The 20,147-nt window shown below is 41.4% G+C and overlaps 1 protein-coding gene and 1 pseudogene across 1 annotated transcript in view; one reads left to right on the top strand and one right to left on the bottom strand.

The window, feature by feature from the left end:
• Positions 1–5,760, top strand: part of Adgrv1 (adhesion G protein-coupled receptor V1) — a 579,866-nt gene extending 574,106 nt beyond the window's left edge. The window contains exon 90 of the mRNA XM_087635923.1: positions 5,319–5,760. Coding sequence (XP_087492049.1) covers positions 5,319–5,437 — 119 coding nt within the window. The 3' untranslated portion in view covers positions 5,438–5,760. The remainder of the gene's footprint in view (positions 1–5,318) is intronic.
• A 3,646-nt stretch (positions 5,761–9,406) lies between these two features.
• On the bottom strand, positions 9,407–18,117 carry LOC147995960 (ATP synthase F(0) complex subunit g, mitochondrial pseudogene; annotated as a pseudogene).
• Between the last annotated feature and the right edge of the window lie 2,030 nt (positions 18,118–20,147).

Here is a 20,147-nt window from a genome sequence, read left to right as displayed (position 1 = left end):
AAATGTTATTTTCACAGTTGTAAAAAGACCCTACTGAATTGAACCTTGCATTTCTGAAATATATTTAGTGATAATTTCCTTTAAGGAGTGCAGAGTCTCTACTGTTATTAACTGCTGTTTGTCGGTCATAAATTGTGGGGCATTTATCATTTTGAGGCAAAATGACTTTTACAAAAGTATAAAGAGTAAATTACAAGCAGTATCAAGAAGGATGGCAAGGCATCAGAGTTGGCCAGAGTTGGAGGCTAAGACCTCACATGGGAAAAGGAAAAAACACACGAGGGCTCCAGGAAGGAACTAAGGACAGATGGAGACTGGCTCCTTACCTGTGTGAGCAGTACAGAGCTTCCTTAGTATGTTTGCTGAAGGAAACCGGTGCTTTTCTTGGGGGAGCAGAGCATTCCTCATGGATATTCATAAGGTTTGAATCATAAGCAAAGGACCAAGGTAGAAGATAACATTTGAAATTCATAAGTGAAGGGATCTTGTTGGTAGCTATGAGGATTATTAAGTTTGAATTAAGAGAGTAGAAAAAGAGATAAGAATGGAAAAGAAAGGGAGAAGTTAGAGAAAGAGTGAAGAAAAGAGAAAGGATGGGAAATAGAAATATATACCAGGTAATGCTTGCAACTAAGTCAAAAGTGAAAAGGATTCCACAGAGAAATTCAAGCAAATGCAAAATAAATAAGATAGAAAAGAGTTTTACGGAGAATGGAATAACTAGCTATGTAAAACATGAAGTAGAGTTGGGACTAAATGGAGATCTACAAATTAAAATATGGGCACATTAGGTCCCAGCTCTGTATACAGTATCATTAGATCATTATGCTCAGTCATTGAAGTACAATAAATTCTTGGGCATAATTAAATTAGATCTGTGAACTATATACATAATGGTTACTGAGTGCATTTGGTTCAGGAATGCGTAGAATGACTTGCTGGGAGATTTAGCTTAGCACGCCACAGAGTTCCCTAAACTCGTTGGGAAAAAAAATATTTTAAGAGATCAAAATGGCAATTTCTAACACTGGTTACCTGTATTATTAGAAAGGTTACTATAATAACCAGATATCAGCCCCTGGACACATTCCATCATAGGATATGGTCAAATAAAGGAGCCACCCACATGCTGTCTATCTGCAGTAGAATTCATCATTGACCTGTAGCTGGCCTTCCAATGTGTTTTGCTTGACTCACATAGCATTTTAACATTTTTGAGCAAATACTAAAACTGTAGAGATACAATACATAAGTCTAGAAAAAAGTCTAACATTATGGATTTTTGAAAAATCAAGGTGTTAGACTACATAGAAATGGTCTTGTTATATGTATACATTATACATATACATTATACATATACATTATACATTGTTCTTATGCTGCTTTCCCCTCTTCTCCCACTCTGAGAAGGAAACATTTTAAAAAATCAAATTTAAAAAAAGAAAACAAAATACCAATAAAACACACACACACACACACACACACACACACACACACACACACACACATCATAAAAAACATGAACTCTATTTTATGTTGGTGAACTACTCCTGGCCTGGAGTGTTGATGTACCCAGTGGCACTAATGGAGAAAACTACTTTCCTTTTTCCCAGAAAACTGAGTATAGTTCTTAGTTAGGAATAGCACTTTGTGGCCATTTTTCCTTATCCTTACTGAGATTTGGTTTGATTTGAACTTGTTGGGTCCTGTGCAAACTGTCACAGTCTAAGGAAGTTTCTCTGCGTATTAGCCTTGTTGTGTCTGAATGATGCAGTTTCCTTGGAGTCATCTAACACCTCTGGGTCTTGTAGTCTTTCTGCTTTCTTGTTCACGTAAGCTCCTGAGCTTTGAAGCAACGGGCTTGATAAAGACAACTCACTTATGGCTGAGCGTTTCAAAGTCTCCCATGCTTTGCACGTTGTCCAGGTATGGGTATCTGCAAATCCCCAAAGAAGAAAGAAGATGGGAATTCCTTTGGCAGAATACTAGTAGGAAGCTTTCCTGTAGGCACTACAACCCATCTAGCATCAGGGTTTGGCCACTTTCATGGTGTTAGGCATGGGTTCTATCTCATGGAGTGGACCTTAAATCTAAGTTTTAAACAGTGATTGTTTATAGCCATAACATTTGTGTCACTATTACACACACACACACACACACACACACACACACACACACATACACTCACACACACACACTCACACACTATAACCTTAATGTTTTATCAGTATTATATTAATATTATAATATTACTGCATACAGAAGCATGCATATTTCTATGTATGTAGAGACTTTCTGTATCCTTTTCACAAGGCCTTTCATGTTAGTTGTTCCCCCCATAATCCCTCACTTACCATGTCTTCTCATCTCCCTACTCAAATAATTGTATTTTAATTTTACCTTTTTCTTTTTATAACACTACACTCCATTTCCTGTTAGTCTTAATCTAGTTTGTATTCCCACATAAATCATCATGATCAAGAAGCAAGTTGGGGAGGAAAGGGTTTATTCTGCTTACATTTCCACATTGCTGTTCATCACCAAAGGAAGTCAGGAGAAGAACTTACACGGGGCAGTAACTTAGAGGCAGGAGCTGATGAAGAGCCTAAAAAGGGGTGCTACTTACCGAAATGCTTCCCCTGGCTTGCTCAGCTTGCTTTCTTAGAGAACTCAGGTCTACCAGCCCAGGGATGCACCACCCACAATGAGCCCTCCCATCCTTGATCACCAATTGAGAAAGTGACTTACAGCTGGATCTCATGGAGGCATTTCCTCAAGCAAGGCTCCTTTCTCTGTGATAACTCCAGGTTGTGTCAAGCTGACACACAAAACCAGCCAGTACACCCTTTCTCAAAAGATCTTCTCCTCCCCACTGGTTGCTTGCTAACTCTCTAACCTCTTTGATCATTCAGATTGAAACACATCTCAAAAGCTTAAAAGATAACATCCATATATGAGCGAAAACATTCAATATTTGTCTTGTTGGAGTCTGGGTTACCTTACTCATAATGATAAATTCTAGCTCCATCAATTTACCTTCAAATTTCATAGTTCATTTTTCTTAACAGTAGAATAATATTCTACTCTATAAATGTTCCATATTTTCATTAGCCATCCATCACTTAATGGATATCTAGGCTGTTTCCAATTTCCGGTTACTATGAGTAGAGCGAGAAAGAACCTGGATTGAACAAGTAACTCCCTTGTAAGATGCATAGCTGCTGGGTAGTCAAGAGGTGGGTCTCGAGATAGATCTCTTCCTAGCTTCCTAAGAAACTTCAATACTGTTTTCCACCGTGACTTACCAATTTTTACTCCTGCCACAAATGAATAAGTGTCTCCCTTCCCTGCCTTATTGCCAGCATTTGCTGTCATTGGATTTATTGATCCTGGCAACAGTTGCTGAGATAGGATGAAATATCAAATCAGTTTTGCTTCTATTTCCCTGAAGAATAAGAGTATTTATCCATTTTTAAGTGTTTCTCAGCCATTTGTGTTCCATCATTTGAGAAATTTCTGAAAAGGGGCATCAATGAAGACCACTGCACCAAGAGGCCCAGTCTCAAGGTCCTCAGGTGGACTCAAAGCCTTGTTTCAGAATACCCATCACAAGCATACACCAGAATCCCACAATGCACCACGTACTTTGTATGATAGGAGCCAGAATAGTGGGAAGAATGTAACATAGGCAGCACCTGAACTGATCTTCAGAGGAACAGCACAGGCAGCCCTGTGAAGGAGAGGGAAAGTTACAAGTGCATCCACCAGAGGGTACAAAGGGAAGAACATCGAGACACCGACAGTAAGGAAAACAGACATGAGAGAAAAAAACCTGGAAGGAGGCAGGGGAATCTAAGCAGGGGTGGGCACCTTATATGATATGCAAACATAGCAGGGAATGAGGCATAGGGTGTGACAGACAAGATCAGGAGAAGTAGGGCTTAGCTAGAAGGAGTTGACATAGACTCCTGGTTCTTTCTCCACGTAGGTTATTCTGAAGCCAAGAATAACTCATAGCTACCAGCAGAATTACTTTCTCCCCCTCACAGAGAGGGACTTAGTAGCTACCTTGGCCACTGGCTTCTGACTTGACTTCCATTCTGCAAAGCTGAATAGCCATCAGAGGGGGACACACTGGGAGCTGTTGCCTGGTAATTGGTACCAGCACAGTGTGATCACATCTGTATTCTTTCTCTCTCACCGGGTGTGTGGGCATGCATGCTTGTGCGTGTGTATGTTGAAAAGAAAAGAAAGAAGAGTTAATGTAGTCTCCACATATTGAAAAAGAGATAAGTATCGACCTAATATAGTTCTAAATCATTTTGCACTGTTCAGAGAAAAGTAGTGCTAGAAAAAAACTTCAACGCCAAAGTTGGAGGTATTGCGTGCAGCCGGCTTGCTGGGTTTGCAATGAGAATGTTTTGGCACTATGTTATTTACATGCCTTTGCTTCGGAGTCAGTCTTCTGTCCCAGGTGCCTTGGAGCCTGCTAGGTACACCACATGACCTCCTGCCTTTCTTCTCAGACTAAGGGACAATATTGAGCATCTCCCAAGGGCTATAGGAGTCAGTGGAATTTAAAGGGTTGGTTATGTTTTCTTCCTCATTGAAGAAAAAGTCGACTAGCTTGCCCGACTCTCTATTTTGGTAAGTCCTAAGTTGAGAAATCACATTCTCTATTAGAAATTTTACCTGTGCATCACATGTCAACAAGGTAAGTGATAGAGAAAGCCAAGTGTGGTGGCTCACTCTTACAAACTCAGCACTCAGCCTGAGGCAGGAGGTTGTTGTGAGCTTGAGGACAGCCTGGGCTACAGAAAAAGACAGTCTCAGAGCAAAACAAAAACATGAGGAACCAGGAGTTATATCTCTAGAAATCATTTCTACACCAGGCCTGGTGACACACATTTTTAATCCTAATATTAAAATATTCAGCCTGGTCTACAAAGAGAGTCCAGGATAGCCAGAGAAATCCTATCTCAGAAAAAAACAAAAAAACAAAAAGAAAAGAGAAAGAAATCAACATCTACCTTTATTTTTTTTTTCGGAGCTAGGGATCGAACCCAGGGCCTTGCGCTTGCTAGGCAAGCGCTCTACCACTGAGCTAAATCCCCAACCCCAACATCTACCTTTAAAAGTTACCAAAGGTTTGTCAATTTAAAGTATTTCATAATTTTAAGTTATTTGATGTTTATTCCAAATAAATAGCCTGGAATTCACTAATATAGAAATAAGATGTCTTGGTTTAATATAACTTAATAATTAAGAGTTTATTAGGCTAATAGTCTGGGTTTATGTGTTTTTTCTTTTGATTCCAGGTGCTGGTCTCAGTGTCAGTGACAACGAGTCTGGTCAAGGGAGCCAAGAGGGAGGAACCTTGACTGACTCCCAGATTGTAGAGCTCAGAAGGATACCAATTGCTGACACCCACCTCTGAGAGTCCCACTAACACTATCCATTAGAAAGAGGCAAGTTTCCTCGTTGCCTTGGCTTTTGTACTAAACTCTGTAGGCATTTACAGCCATGTAGTAATGGCCTGTATATCATACCAAGTGAGTAACACAGAAGTGATTGTTATGTTTGGAATACACATTGCTAGTGTTTTTGCAACTTAAAAATGACTGCCACGATAAAAGATGAGATCATTCCTGTAAGTTACAAGGATGCACATTGTCCAAAAATATTAGTCATTTTTTAATCATCCAAACTCAGCTAACATTGTTTAATGAAAATAATCATCAATAAATGCATTAGAATGCAGGTGGTATCATCTAGCCTCATTATTTATGGATAAATGTGTGGGCGCAAAAAGACAGAATGTGAACCTAGAAGATGTCGGGCACCTGTCTCGTCCACATTTCTCTCATCTAATTGATGTGAGAACTCTAATGTGTGGCCCAGGAATGATGCTGCACCTTCGTGTGCATGGGGCCCTGAGGCTGTGATGGCCTTTTCCACAGCAAGATAGAATTCTGCTCTCAACAAACTTAAGGTTCTGAAAGCTTTCCAAAATGAATGTTCTGTCCCAGATTAAAAATAACTCCACCACGCTTGCTCACGAAACTGAGAAGAGGCCCATTCAAACAGTACAGTTTGTTTTGGAGAAAAATTTCTCAGTTTGTGATTTTTCATCTGTCTTTGTCTTGGAATGAGAGATGAGGAAACCTCCCCCAGAACAGTGCTGTAGTCAAGATGGCTGCGTCTCCTGTGTTTCCCGAAGAAGAGCTGGAAGGAGAACAAAGCCACTCTGAGGAATGCCCTGGGACTTTTCATTGTGGAGTTCTTACATATTTTACGAGAAAACTAAGCTTCATCCCAAAGAAAGACTGTGGCTTTATTAAGAATTTAAGACACTTAGCTCTCTTCATGGTTCCCCTCAAAGCAGCAATTACGGCACCCCAGTGCTCCATCTGGTTTCAAACATGTCCTGTGTTCTCTGTATGACACCTGCGTTGTGTTATTGGTTGTGACTGACATTTATTTTCTTCTCAATTTCCCCTCATATTCTTACATTGAGCTCTGATAAGCAGGTTGTTTTTAGAGTAGAAGGTAAAGACTCCACATCAAAATCAAGGAGTATAAAAAGCAGAGGCAACATCTCTGGTGGGCCACAATCCCTTTTAGGAACTTTAGAAAATATGGTACTAAAAGTAAACTAACCTGCAAGTGACGAGTTTATCATCCTTCAACTGGAGCACTGCCCAGCTCTCCATCCCATAATAGGATGGATGCAGATGCCAAATATGGTTTAAGTCCAGAAAGAGGAAGGTGAGTGCTATAAAGGAATGAGCATTTGATGTCACTGGACTTCACTGAGCGTGGTGCTGGACAAGGAGGGTTTTACATGTCTCGTGCAGCAGCATCTCAATGTGAACTTTTTCTCTCTGATTCCTAGGACTCACACTCTCCTTGTAATTATCAGTTACTATTCTTACTTCTTTATGCTCTCAGGATTTGTGAAAATGTGGATAGGGTATATATGTGTGTATGTATATATATATGACAGGAAGGAGAGAGTTGGCCTGGTGTGTGGCACACATCTTTAATCCCAGAATTGAGGAGGCAGAAGCAGGCAGATCTCTGAGTTTGAGGCCAGCCTGGTTCCAGGACAGCCAGGCTACACAGAGAAATCCCGTCTGTGAACAAAGAAACAAAAAAGTGATGCTTGAAGAAACATTACAAATTATACTGTGAATGTCATTGATGCTGCTGAACTCTGCTTTAGTGGGTCATATGACAATTTGATACTACAAGCACACACGCAGAGAGGGAGGGTAGAGGATTGGAGGAGGAGGAGAGGGGTAGAGAAGCTCCACTGTGATACCCTTGATTCTTTTGGATCATTGTCCATGGTTGAACGTGATTCTTTATATACTAAAAGTACAGAAGCAAAGCTTTAGAAACCAGGGGCCAGGACAGATAAGCCTCACACGCAGACAGCAGTGACCATTTGCTGTTCACAATGTCTCAGCCCAGACTGAAGTGAGACACCGGTAAGCCAAGCACCTACTGGACGGAGCAAGTCAAACAAAAGGTGAACATTGGCAGGGCAGAGAATCCTGCAAAAGCACAGTATTGCAGATGCGTGATTGAATGGTACTTGTGATATTTTATTATTGTTTTAATAAATATGCTAATACACGTGGCATTGGAGTTTGCTCATGACCCATCCAAAGACTAGAACTCTGCAGCATTGATGGCCTTCATGGTGTGGTTTTAATGTTGACCAACCATCACTTCTTTCCCCAAATACCTGCATCGCTTTGAGCCAGATGTGTTGCCCATCTCTCTTGGTTTCTCTTCTCAGCCAAAGATTGCAAGAATTTCTGGAGCAGTGTGCCTCTGCTGCTGAGATTTGAGATTCCACCTTCTCCCACTTCTTAAGGGTCGTTTGAGAATCTGGATTTTAGAATATTAAAACTGACCATTGGGATGCAAGCGAAGAGGAGGATGACGTGTGGTGTGGGGCAATGAGACACGTCTTTACACAGTAGAAGACAGTGATTTGAACCTCCTGTAACCTGCACAGATGCTCCTGCTTCGAGTGTGCTGTCGAGGTGGTTTAAGACCTATTAGCATTTTTCTTTCCTCTCAGTTCTGATCACATTTGCTTAAATACACCAGGGAAACAACTTTAGGAATGTAACTCCCAAAGTGTCCCACTGCGTGTTTACGGTACTTGAGAGTCTCCTTGTGTTTAGCACTGAGGCCTCTGGGAACTTCTGTGTGAGGGTAGGTTTCAGTCAGATAAAGAAGTGTTGCTGACCTTCCTAGTGGCCAACTGCCAGAGTAGGTCTCCCATAGACTGCCTGATTTGGAACAAAGAACACTGAAGGGCCCTCCATGTCTTCTATTTTAATTGTTGTGGGCATGGAACCCATCCTGCCAAGCTTCCCTAGAGAAACAAACACAAAAACCAACAAACAAAAACAGGCATACACAGACTCCAGGACACTTCCTTACCTTGAATCTCAGTTTTTCACTGATCAGTAGAATAAGGTACAGTTTGGTTAAGTGAAATCTTTACTAATAAACTTAGTTGTGCATTGTCTTTATTTACACTCAGTTGTTCTCACCTAAACTGAATCCCACCAAGTTCCATACAGTAGTTTTTTTAATAAGAGAACCTTCTTTTATGAAAATTTAGAAAATCCCAGATATCTTAAGCTGTAACATGCAGAAGCTAGCACATACATATTAATGAATGCAACTATTCTGTCCCTCAGCGATCTGGGGTCTATGAATTATTCAAATCATGTTGACAATGTAGACAACTCCTTTAATTAGGAATTTACTAGATCCATCTCCATTTGCAACCTGGAATCACCTTGCATACGAACACGTAGTTCATCTGCACATCATGCATATCCAGGTAGTTCCATGCCCCCAAAGCAGAAAAACCATGCTGTAATGCATGTGAGACCATGGGTACCACTTTAGGTCCTGATTAAATCTTTGGATATATACCCTGAGGTCAGGCTGCTGATCACCTGGACTTTTTAAGAGGAGGAGTTTTTAAATGAGTATATGCCATATCACATTCCTACCAGCACAAGGGGCCCAGTCTCACTACAAGAATCCAAAAATTGTTGTCTAATTTGTGTCAGTGTCTACTAGCTGTACAATGTGATTTTGTTACAACATTTACACATACATATAATGTATCTTGGTTGTATTCACCCCCATTACCCTCTGTTAACCTGCTCTCAGTTTACCTTTTCTCCCTAATAACTGCTCTGACAGCCATGGGGTGACATCTTAGTTTGTACTTCACTGTTGAATAGTGACTTTAAATATTTTCATACGTATTTTGTCCATTTTTATATCTTGTTTAGAGAAATATCTCATTATACATGGACCAAGAACATTTGCATAAGAACTCAAATTGAAAGTTAATGATTGGCCTTCAAACTTCATAGCCAACAATGCCATGTTTGCCTATGATCTCTCCAATATAAAACCACATCCACACCTCACTGGCCATCAAAACGTTCAGCACAACTTCCTTAACTGTAAGGTATTTGAAGCACTTTGAATCATTTTTTCACGCCCTGAATAGCTGTAGGAATTTCACCAGGGGTTGGGGGGAGCCAGCTCAACCTGGTATAGTGCCAAAATGTGGCCAATTAAGGCTTGGAGTAAGTCATAGCAGTGACCACCATCAACGGTGCCGTCTCTTCAAAGTTACAGATGAACTTGGCTATGGTCTAAGGTGAAAGGTCTTGAGGTCCCTTTTAATTGTGTGATTGGAGTTTGTCTATCTTTTTTCCTTTTTCCTTTTTGACTTTTTTTTGTTTTGTTCTTTGGTGTTTTGTTTTATTTTGTGACAGGGTTCTTTGTGTAGTCCTGCCTGTCCTGGAACTCATTCTGTAGACCTGGCTGGCTTCAAATTCACAGAGATCTGCTAGCTTCTGCCTCCTGAGTACTGAGATCAAAGGCACGCACCATCACCTCCCAGCTTGTATATCTATTTATTTATTTCTCTTGAATTGTGGAGTTCTTCTATATACATCTTCTATATACATCAACCTTATTGGATACGTGGTAGGCAAGTATTCTTCTATTCTTGAGGTTGCCTTTTTTACTTCATTAATAAATGAGCTCAAGCAGCACAAAAGGATAACCACCGCATGACTCCATTTATGTGGAGCATCTAAAAGAGCCAATACAATAAAAGACCAAGACAGAGGCTGAGGGAGGAGGCGAGGAGTCAGTGAGCATAAGGATTCAATAAAGGAGGTAAATAACTTTCAGCAATTATCAATTTCTAATAAGCCATAATATATTTTATGTCTAAATTTATTAATAAGTTAGAAACTACAGAAAATACTTTTTTTAAACTGCTAGACCATTCATCCACTATCTACTCTCAGTACCTGCCCTTCATGGAGAAGCAAATCTAAGTCTTCTTCTAATTTCCAATCCCTATGGAACCCCAACTGCCTCTCTCAGAACCTTAAAAATAGAAAATATGTCTTTTTTTCTGGTGTCCCAAGTTCCACATACTGCCAAGATGAGAATGGGTGCAGTACGTCATTGCTGAAACAAAGCGTGGTCCACACACTCCGTATCTGTTCTAGAGCGTCCCTTTTACTCCCTCTTAAATGTTGGTACAGATGCATTGTACCTAAGAAGGTAGTTAGTAAATGCCATGCCATCATCATGTTACCAAACTTATTCCTCCTCTTGTATCCAATACTATAAGCTATTAATTATATCTGTAATTCACACTGCTTTTTACTTACCCAGAGTTTTGAAAATTGCTAAGGACCTAAAACAAACATGATATTCATATTGACAGCAGCCTAGTAGTAGATGAGTTCCCTTTCTGTTACAACAAAATACCCAAGGGGTATTTTATAAAGCAAGGGGGTTTATTTACCTTGAAGTTGTGGATTCTGAAAGTCTAAGATGGCGCAGACTCTTTTGAGTTTCCGTTGGCATCATCGCCTGTTGGGTTCCACTGTGGTAGAAGTGGGTATGATTGACAGATTAGCCAATGATATAGGAAGTCATCAGCAATTTGGTGGCCAGGCTTGCTGTTCTATAATATCTTGCTTGTTAAGAGCAAGCATTAATCCCTTATGGGGCAAGCACTCCAGTGACCTACCTGCCTTTCACTAGGTCCCACCTCTTAAAGATGTCACCAAACTGAGGACCTGTGCCTCCAAAACATGTTCCTATAGGGACAAACCAAAAGTAAACATAAGCTTAGAACCACAACGGTTTCTTTTCTTTTCTTTTTCTTATAAAGACAAAATTTAATTGGGGATGGCTTACAGTTCAGAGGTTCAATCCATTAACATCATGGCAGGAGGCATGACAACATCCAATCAGAAATGGTGCTCGAGAAGGGACTGGGAGTTCAGCATTTTTATAGTCAACACACTTATTTTATTTGCCAAGGCACTCACTGTTGAGCAAATTCAATTGAATTTTAGCCTTTCATGGAAATACCAGATTGCCTTTTCCTCTTTTATTTTTAAGGAAATTTCTTTTTTATTATTTTATTTTTATTGGCTATTTTATGATCTACATTTCAAATGTTATCCCCTTTACTCCCTCTCCCATCTCCCCCTCCCCCCTGCTTCTATGAAGATGCTCCCATTCCCACCCACCCACACTGGGATATCCAGCCTTCACAGGACCGCGAGCCTTTCTTCCCAAGGCTGTCCTCTGCTACATATGCAGATGGAGCCATATGTCCATCCCTGGGTACTCTTGGGATGGTGGTTTAGTCCCTGGGAGCTCTGCAGAGGTGGGGTCTGGTTTGTTATTGTTCTTCTTATGAGGTTGCAAACTCCTTCAGCTACTTCAGTCCTTTCTCTAACTCTTCCATTAGGGACCCCATTCTCAGTTCAATGGCTGCGAGCATCCATCTCTGCATTTGACAGGCTCTGGCAGAGCCTCTCAGGAGACAGCTCTATCAAGCTCCTGTCAGATGCACTTCTTGTCATCCACAATATTGTCTGGGTTTGGTGACTGTATATGGGTTGGATTCCCCCAGGTAGGGCAGTCTCTGGATGACCTTTCCTTCAGTCTCTGCTCCAAACTAGTCTTCATATCTCCTCCTGGGACTATTTTTCTTCCCTCTTCTAAGAAGGTCTGAAGCATCTACACTTTGGTCTTCCTTCTTCTTGAGCTTCATGTGGTCTCTGAATTTTACCTTGGGTATTCTGAGCTTTTAGGCTAATATCCGCATACCATGTGTGTTCTTTTGTGATTGGGTTACCTCACTCAGGATAATATTTTCTAGTTCCATCCATTTACCTAAGAATTTCATGAAGTCATTGTTTTTGATAGCTGAGTAGTATTCCATTGTGTAGATGTACCATATTTTCTGTATCCATTCCTCTGATGAAGGGCATCTGGGCCCTTTCCAGTTTCTGGTTATTATAAATAAGGTTGTTATGAACGTAATGGAGCATGTATCCTTGTTGTATGTTGGAGAATCTTTTGGACATATGCCCAGGAATGGTATAGCTGAGTCCTCAGCTATACTCTGTCTAATTTTCTGAGGAACCTCCAGACTGATTTCCAGAGTGGTTGTCCCAGCTTGCAATCCTACCAACAATAGAGGAGTGTTCTGCTTTCTCCGTATTCTTGCCAGCATCTACTGTAACATGAGTTTTTGATCTTAGCCATTCTGACTTGTGTGAGGTGGAATCTCAGAGTTGTTTTGATTTGCATTTCCATGATGATAAGGATGTTGAACATTTCTTTAGGTGCTTCTCATCCATTCCATATTCCTCAGCTGAGAATTCTTTGTTTATCTTTGTACTCCATTTTTCAATAGGATTATTTGATTCTCTGGAGTCTAACTTCTTGAGTTCTTTGTATATATTGGATATTAATCCTCTATTGGATGTAGGGTTGATAAAGATCTTTTCCCAATCTGTTGGCCTGGAACTGACCCTGTGCCAGACGGTTTCTTAAGGATCACTTGGAGAGAGAACACCAAGCTGAGAGTAAACAGACAGCAAATGTCATTTGCCCTTCTGATCTAATCACAGCTCCATAACTGTTAGTCACCAATATGGAAAATCACACACACACACACACACACACACACACACAGAGAGAGAGAGAGAGAGAGAGAGAGAGACATAGTGTTCCTATTTATCATGTTCCACAGCGAGAGGAACCATGCTGCCTGTACCCAAAACATCACACTGGACACTAAATAACATGCCAATTTTCATCACAGTGAATCCAGACTTGGTGTACAAGTTTCACGTGGTAGTGGGGGTTCTCATGTTCATGATCACACCATGCTCTATTGAGGTGTTAGGAGCAAACTGTCAGCTTTCATCAAGAACTTTCCTTTCCCTATCCAGCTGCTTTTAATTCCTCAAAACAACCTAAAATGTTATGATCCAGAAGTCATGGTTTCTTTCCAGTCACCAAGATAAAGACTAAACAGGGAAGTACACCCTTCCTTCTGGCAAGGGACAAATATTTGGAAAAGTACCTAATATTTTTAAGTTATTTTAAATTCAGGAAAAAATAAGCAAAATTCTAGCACAACAGAGCACTGCAGGCTCCATAGCTTGTTTGCTATTTGCACTAACAGTTGATTTAAATTTAAATAAATGTTATTCATCTTTTGTTGTTCTCTTCAAAGTGATTGGCTTATTAATTTAATTTTATGCATATGGGCATTTTGCCTGCATCTGTATTAACTATGCCCATGCAGCTTACATGGGCCAGGAGCAGGCTTTGGATCCTGGAACCTGAGTTACAAAGTGCTTTTAGCCACCATTTGGATGCTGAACCAAACTCGGGTTCTCTGCAAGAACAAGAGCTCAGCCATCAACCCCAGCCCTTTATTTCTCTTTCCAATTTGTCAGTACTTCTAGCCCTCGAAAACTTCCCTTAAAAGGCTGTTCATATAGTAAAAACAAAAGGTCATCAGCCATTCACACTCTCCACATTTGCTCCTTTTATATATTATTTGAATAATGATTTTTGAACGGTCATATTGTTTTTAAGATTTGGTTTTATATGTGAATGTATGTGTTCTTGTGCTTCAGCATGTGTGTGCTCCTGTGTGGGCAAGTGTGCCACCTGGGTGTGGATGCTGGTGAAGGCAGAGGGGGTGTGGAATCCCTTGGAGCTAAGTGAGGGTTGGACACCAAACACTGGGCAGCAAGCCATCCCTCCACCCTTCAAAACATGGTTTTACGAATATCCTTCATATTGTGTGGAAAAATCAGACACTCGTTTGAATTATTTTCAACAAATATAATGAGTAATAATCATGCATGAAGCACCCTCCTGTCTGCAGAACAGAGGGAGCTGTGTTGACATGACAAGATACTCGGTCTTTGTAGGTGGCTTGAGCAGGAAGAAGGAAAGGACATGATAGACAAAAGCAATTCCTCAACAGGAGTTACCCCAGGTTCTGTCCTTGAAAGGTCAAAGCACAAGATAGATCCTTATGGTGTCAGGACATGTTGCAAGGCTCTTTTTGATTGACAGTGGTAAATCTCTAGTACCTTCAGAAACTTGGCTTGTTTCAGAATGTTTTCATTCACTCTATTTAGGGTTGGTCTTTTCAGTCTCAGGTGAAGGATTCAGTCCAAAGAAAAGGCCTCTTATAATTCTTAATATTATAAATATAGATTATACCATAAACTTCATTCTACTAAGGTAAAGTGCATCTGTCTGGATATTAGGAGAAAGAAATAGCAATTTGTCACAGCCTAAATCACCAACAGATCACTGTCTAGTTGTGGAATTGATGTTTACTCATATGTACACCATTGACTACTGTCTCAGTTACCGCTACTGCTGTGAAGAGACACCATGACCAAGGCAGCTTACAAAAGTAAGCATTTAATTGGGGGTTTGCTTGTAGTTTCAGAGGACGAGTCCATGATAATCTTAGAGGAAAGCAGCTGACAGGCAAGACGGTACAGACATAGCTGTGAGTTTTACATCTGATTCCCAGGCAACAAGTGGGGAGGTAGAGAGGGGGAGGGGAAATAGTCATTCATTCTCATAATTGCTCCCCTCCCACCCTCTCCCTCATTTTTTCTCGATTCCCTACTACCCCTCTTGTTCCTTCCTTCATTTCCCCTTTCCTCTGTTTCCTCTCTTTCCTCTCTCAAAAACAGTAAGTAGGACACTAGGAATGTAGCTCAGTTGGGCGAGAACTTGCTTAGCATGAAGAAAACCCCGGGTTTGATTCTCAGCAAGGTTCTCATAGTCACCGAGGCACACCTGAGGTGGAGGCAGGAAACTCAGAAATTCAAGGTCACCCCGTCTACACAGTGAGTTGGGGGCCATCCAGGGATACATGAGATCCTATCTTAAAATAAAATTTAAAAAAACGAATTGTGCTAGGAATTAATGGTCAAACAATGATTCAGTTTCTTTTGAAATTCAGACCAGTAGGCAATGCATGCTGCTGATAATTAGGAAGTCCTATGGAGGAAATTACTTCCCTGGATATAAAACAAAGGAACTTATATAGATAAATATAACCACTCATGCACTCTACAGCTACAGAAAGATGAAGATTGTAAAATAGACCTTTATATGTCTAATATTCATAAAAGATTAAATCTTAATGGATGGAAATTTTTTTTCCTTTTTTTTCTTTTTCTTTTTTGTTTTTATTAACTTGAGTATTTCTTATTTACATTTCGAATGTTATTCCCTTTCCCGGTTTTCGGGCAAACATCCTCCTTCTTTATGGGTGTTCCCCTCCCCATCCTCCCCCCATTGCCGCCCTCCCCCCAACAATCACGATCACTGGGAGTTCAGTCTTAGCAGGACCCAGGGCTTCCCCTTCCACTGGTGATCTTACTAGAATATTCATTGCTACCTATGAGGTCAGAGTCCAGGGTCAGTCCATGTATAGTCTTTAGGTATTGGCTTAGTCCCTGGAAACTTTAGTTGCTTGGCATTATTGTTCATAAGGGGTCTCGAGCCCCTTCAAGCTCTTCCAGTTCTTTCTCTGATTCCTTCAACGGGGGTCCTATTCTCAGTTCAGTGGTTTGCTGCTGGCATTCGCCTCTGTATTTGCTGTATTCTGGCTGTGTCTCTCAGGAGAGATCTACATCCGGCTCCTGTCGGCCTGCACTTCTTTGCTTCATCCATCTTGTCTAATTGGGTGGCTGTATATGTATGGGCCACATGTGGGGCAGGCTCTGAATGGGTATTCCTTCTGTGTCTGTTTTAATCGTTGCCTCTCTATTCCCTGCCAAGGGTATTCTTGTTCCCCTTTTAAAGAAGGAGTGAAGCATTCACATTTTGATCATCCATCTTGAGTTTCATGTGTTCTATGCATTTAGGGTAATTCAAGCATTTGGGCTAATAGCCACTTATCAATGAGTGCATACCATGTGTGTTTTTCTGTAATTGGGTTACCTCACTCAGGATGATATTTTCCAGTTCCAACCATTTGTCTATGAATTTCATAAAGGCATTGTTTTTGATAGCTGAGTAATATTCCATTGTGTAGATGTACCACATTTTCTGTATCCATTCCTCTGTAGAAGGGCATCTGGGTTCTTTCCAGCTTCTGGCTATTATAAATAAGGCTGCTATGAACATAGTAGGGGACGTGTCTTTTTTATATGTTGGGGCATCTTTTGGGTATATGCCCAAGAGAGGTATAGCTGGATCCTCAGGTAGTTCAATGTCCAATTTCCTGAGGAACCTCCAGACTGATTTCCAGAATGGTTGTACCAGTCTGCAATCCCACCAACAATGGAGGAGTGTTCTTTCTCCACATCCTCGCCAGCATTTGTTGTCACCTGAGTTTTTGATCTTAGCCATTCTCACTGGTGTGAGGTGAAATCTCAGGGTTGTTTTGATTTGCATTTCCCTATGACTAGAGATGTTGAACATTTCTTTAGGTGTTTCTCAGCCATTCGGCATTCCTCAGCTGTGAATTCTTTGTTTAGCTCTGAGCCCCATTTTTTAATAGGGTTATTTGACTCCCTGCGGTCTAACTTCTTGAGTTCTTTGTATATTTTGGATATAAGGCCTCTATCTGTTGTAGGATTGGTAAAGATCTTTTCCCAATCTGTTGGTTGCCGTTTTGTCCTAACCACAGTGTCCTTTGTCTTACAGAAGCTTTGCAGTTTTATGAGATCCCATTTGTCGATTCTTGATCTTAGAGCATAAGCCATTGGTGTTTTGTTCAGGAAATTTTTTCCAGTGCCCATGTGTTTGAGATGCTGCCCTAGTTTTTTTTCTATTAGTTTGAGTGTATCTGGTTTGATGTGGAGGCCCTTGATCCACTTGGACTTAAGCTTTGTACAGGGTGATAAGCATGGATCGATTTGCATTCTTCTACATGTTGACCTAATGGATGGAAATTTTATTGTGAAGAGTTAGAGGCATATTCAAGGACTAAAAACCAGGAGCTGAGAATCAGTTATGGTGGCTCCCACATGAGATACTGAAACACAGAAGGCTGGATCTGAAATATTACTTCAAGTTCAAGGGCTAGCCTATACTACAGGGGAGCCTGTCTTAAGAAGAATGGGGAGGAGAAGGGGGTGAGGGAGGGGAAGAGAGGGAAGAGGAGAGAGGGAGGAAGGAGAGAGGAAAAGGGAAAAATTTGAACGAATCTCTCTGTTGCCTACCTGTGGATCCTGCTCCCCTAACTGGGCTGTCTTGTTTGGCCTAAGTGGGGAAGGATGTACTGAGTCCTGTGGGGACTTGTGGTGCCAGGATTTATTTTGCAATGAAAACAATACCAGGTGTCTCTGAAATTCTTGCCAAAAGAATTCTATGAGCAAGGGTTTTCCACAAGGCAACAATTGTTGCTTAAATATTAGCCAATAATGTGGACAAAGTTGCTTCTTCAGTCCCTGCCAAGGAATTGCCACTTGTGTGAATAATGTGCCAATGTCCTCCTGAGTACAGAGGGCTGACCTCTGAAACCACTAGTAATTCCTGTGGAGGGAATGCCTGCCCAACATGGCAGCCCCTGCCATAAAGACCCTGAGCACCCATCTGTATCTGCCCTGCTGGATATCCTGGAAGGCTCTGTGAAACAATGAGTGTGTTTCCAGCCCTTACCACAATGGAGCTGTGTGCCGGGATGGAATCAATGGCTCCTCCTGCTTCTATGTGCCTGGACACCAAGGCAGGCATTGTGACTTAGAAATGGATGAAGGAGTTTTTGATCCCTGCATGAATGAGGTTGTATGCCTCAATGGGATAGGAAGATACAGGTGTGTCTATACTCAAGAGTGAACTGTGTGTGAACTGTGAAATGGAAATTGATGGATGTGGATCCTGCCATGCCTATGGGATGCCTCATGTCAGAATGCTCTTGGGATACTTCTGTGACTGTGCACATGGATTCCTTGGAGACCACTGTGAACTCAACCTTGATGAATGTGCCAGCCAGCCATGTGTCTCTGGAGGTCTAGGTGTGGATGGAGGAAACAACTACTACTGTATCTGCAAGGGGAGTGGATCCACAGGTCACATTGTGAGACCTTGATGCCCCTTTGTTGGTCAAAGCCTTGTCACAATGATAAGGGTTTCCATGTTGCAACATGTGAAGATTCTGTTGACAGCTATGTTTGTCACTGCTGGCCTGGATTCACAGGTGCCCCGTATGAGATGGACATAAATGAATGCAGTAGCAACCCCTGCCAACTTTTGGGGATAGGAACACATTGCTGGCCTGCATTCCTCAGGCTGTGTTTGTATCTGTCATCCTGCATTCACAGTCATAACTGTCCTCTGAGAGGCTCCACCGAGCAGCTGACCAAAGCAGATGCAGAGATCCACAATCAAACATTTCAGGAAGTCTTGTGAAAGAGTTGGGGGAAGGATTGAGGAACCCAGAGGGAATAGGGACTCCACAAGAAGACCAGTGAAGTCAACTAACCTGAACCCTTGGGGGCTCTCAGAGACTGAACCACCAATCAAAAACATACAAGGGCTAGAGCTTGGCCCCCAACACGTATGTAGCAGATGTGCAGCTTGGTCTTCATGTGTGTCCCTGGGGCTTACCCTGACTCTTTTGCTCCCTAACTGGGCTATCTTGTCTGGCCTCAGTGGGAGAAGATGTATGTAGTCCATCAGTGACTTGAGGTGCCAAAGTGGGTTCGTTCCCTGGAAGGGATGTCCCCTTTCTCAGAGGTGAAGGGGAAGGGGTGGAGGGGCAGTGGCTATGTGAGGGGGAACTGGGAAGGGAGGGTAGGCTGCCATCAGGATGTAAAGTGAAATAATTAGTCAATTGGGAAAAGGTAATATAATCAATATAAATAAATAAACCTAGAACCTCTTCAGTACTATAAATATTTAGGTCAGGGAGACAAGAGGCATGGACACAAAAAGTTAAAATGGATGACAAAATTGGAACATGAAATAGTTACTAAGTGACTGGAATACTTGTAGTACAACTGTAGAACAGGATCTACCAAGTTCACTGACAGCTTTTATGAAGCGGTCTAACTAGTCGCTCTAGGAAACTCCTTTGCCAGCACCCACTCCTGCCCAATCCCACTAACGTTAGCCACGAATGTGCGAGTTCAAGTTTTCTGCTCACAAAATGCACACTGCACACTTTTCTTGGTTTCTGGACACCACACTGTGATCATATGGTTCTATCCAAAGTTTAAAAAGCTCTGTACTTTGCTTAAGAAACTCTCTCTAGAATACAAGGTATCCATTTGGAACATGAAGATGTCATTTTGCAGAAATCATACTGTTTCACCGGCTTTCTTATACTTAGAGAGCCACCATCACATGATTCTGAATGTAACTAATCGAACCTCAGGCACAATTCAGAAATCTCTGAAGACGTCAAGCCTTGTATCTTCCATGTTTTGTGCTCACTGTCCGTGCTCCTCCCAGGCTTGCTAAATAGCACGCTTTCCAAGAGGACAAATGGTAGTGGCAACAGGAAACATTCCATGTACTTGGTCACCTTGGCTCTTGGTGCTGCAGTAATACACAGAGAGCCAAGGCTTGGTGTCGTTCCTGGAATGAAGAGTAGTGACTTCCCTCCTAGATCTAAACCCTGTAACACGAGTGAAAATTTATCTCAGCATGTCATCACATACTTACTACGGGCTTATGTGGCATTCCTAACATGGAGATTGGAGGGTGCCAAAGTTTCTACAGAAATAGGAAACCATTAAAGATTCCTCTAATTATCATTTCAC

Source organism: Rattus norvegicus, chromosome 2 (genome assembly GCF_021556685.1).
Source record: "Rattus norvegicus strain SHRSP/BbbUtx chromosome 2, alternate assembly SHRSP_T2T, whole genome shotgun sequence".
In the NCBI taxonomy this organism is placed as follows: domain Eukaryota; kingdom Metazoa; phylum Chordata; class Mammalia; order Rodentia; family Muridae; genus Rattus; species Rattus norvegicus.
This window is presented reverse-complemented; position numbering and strand designations above follow the sequence as displayed.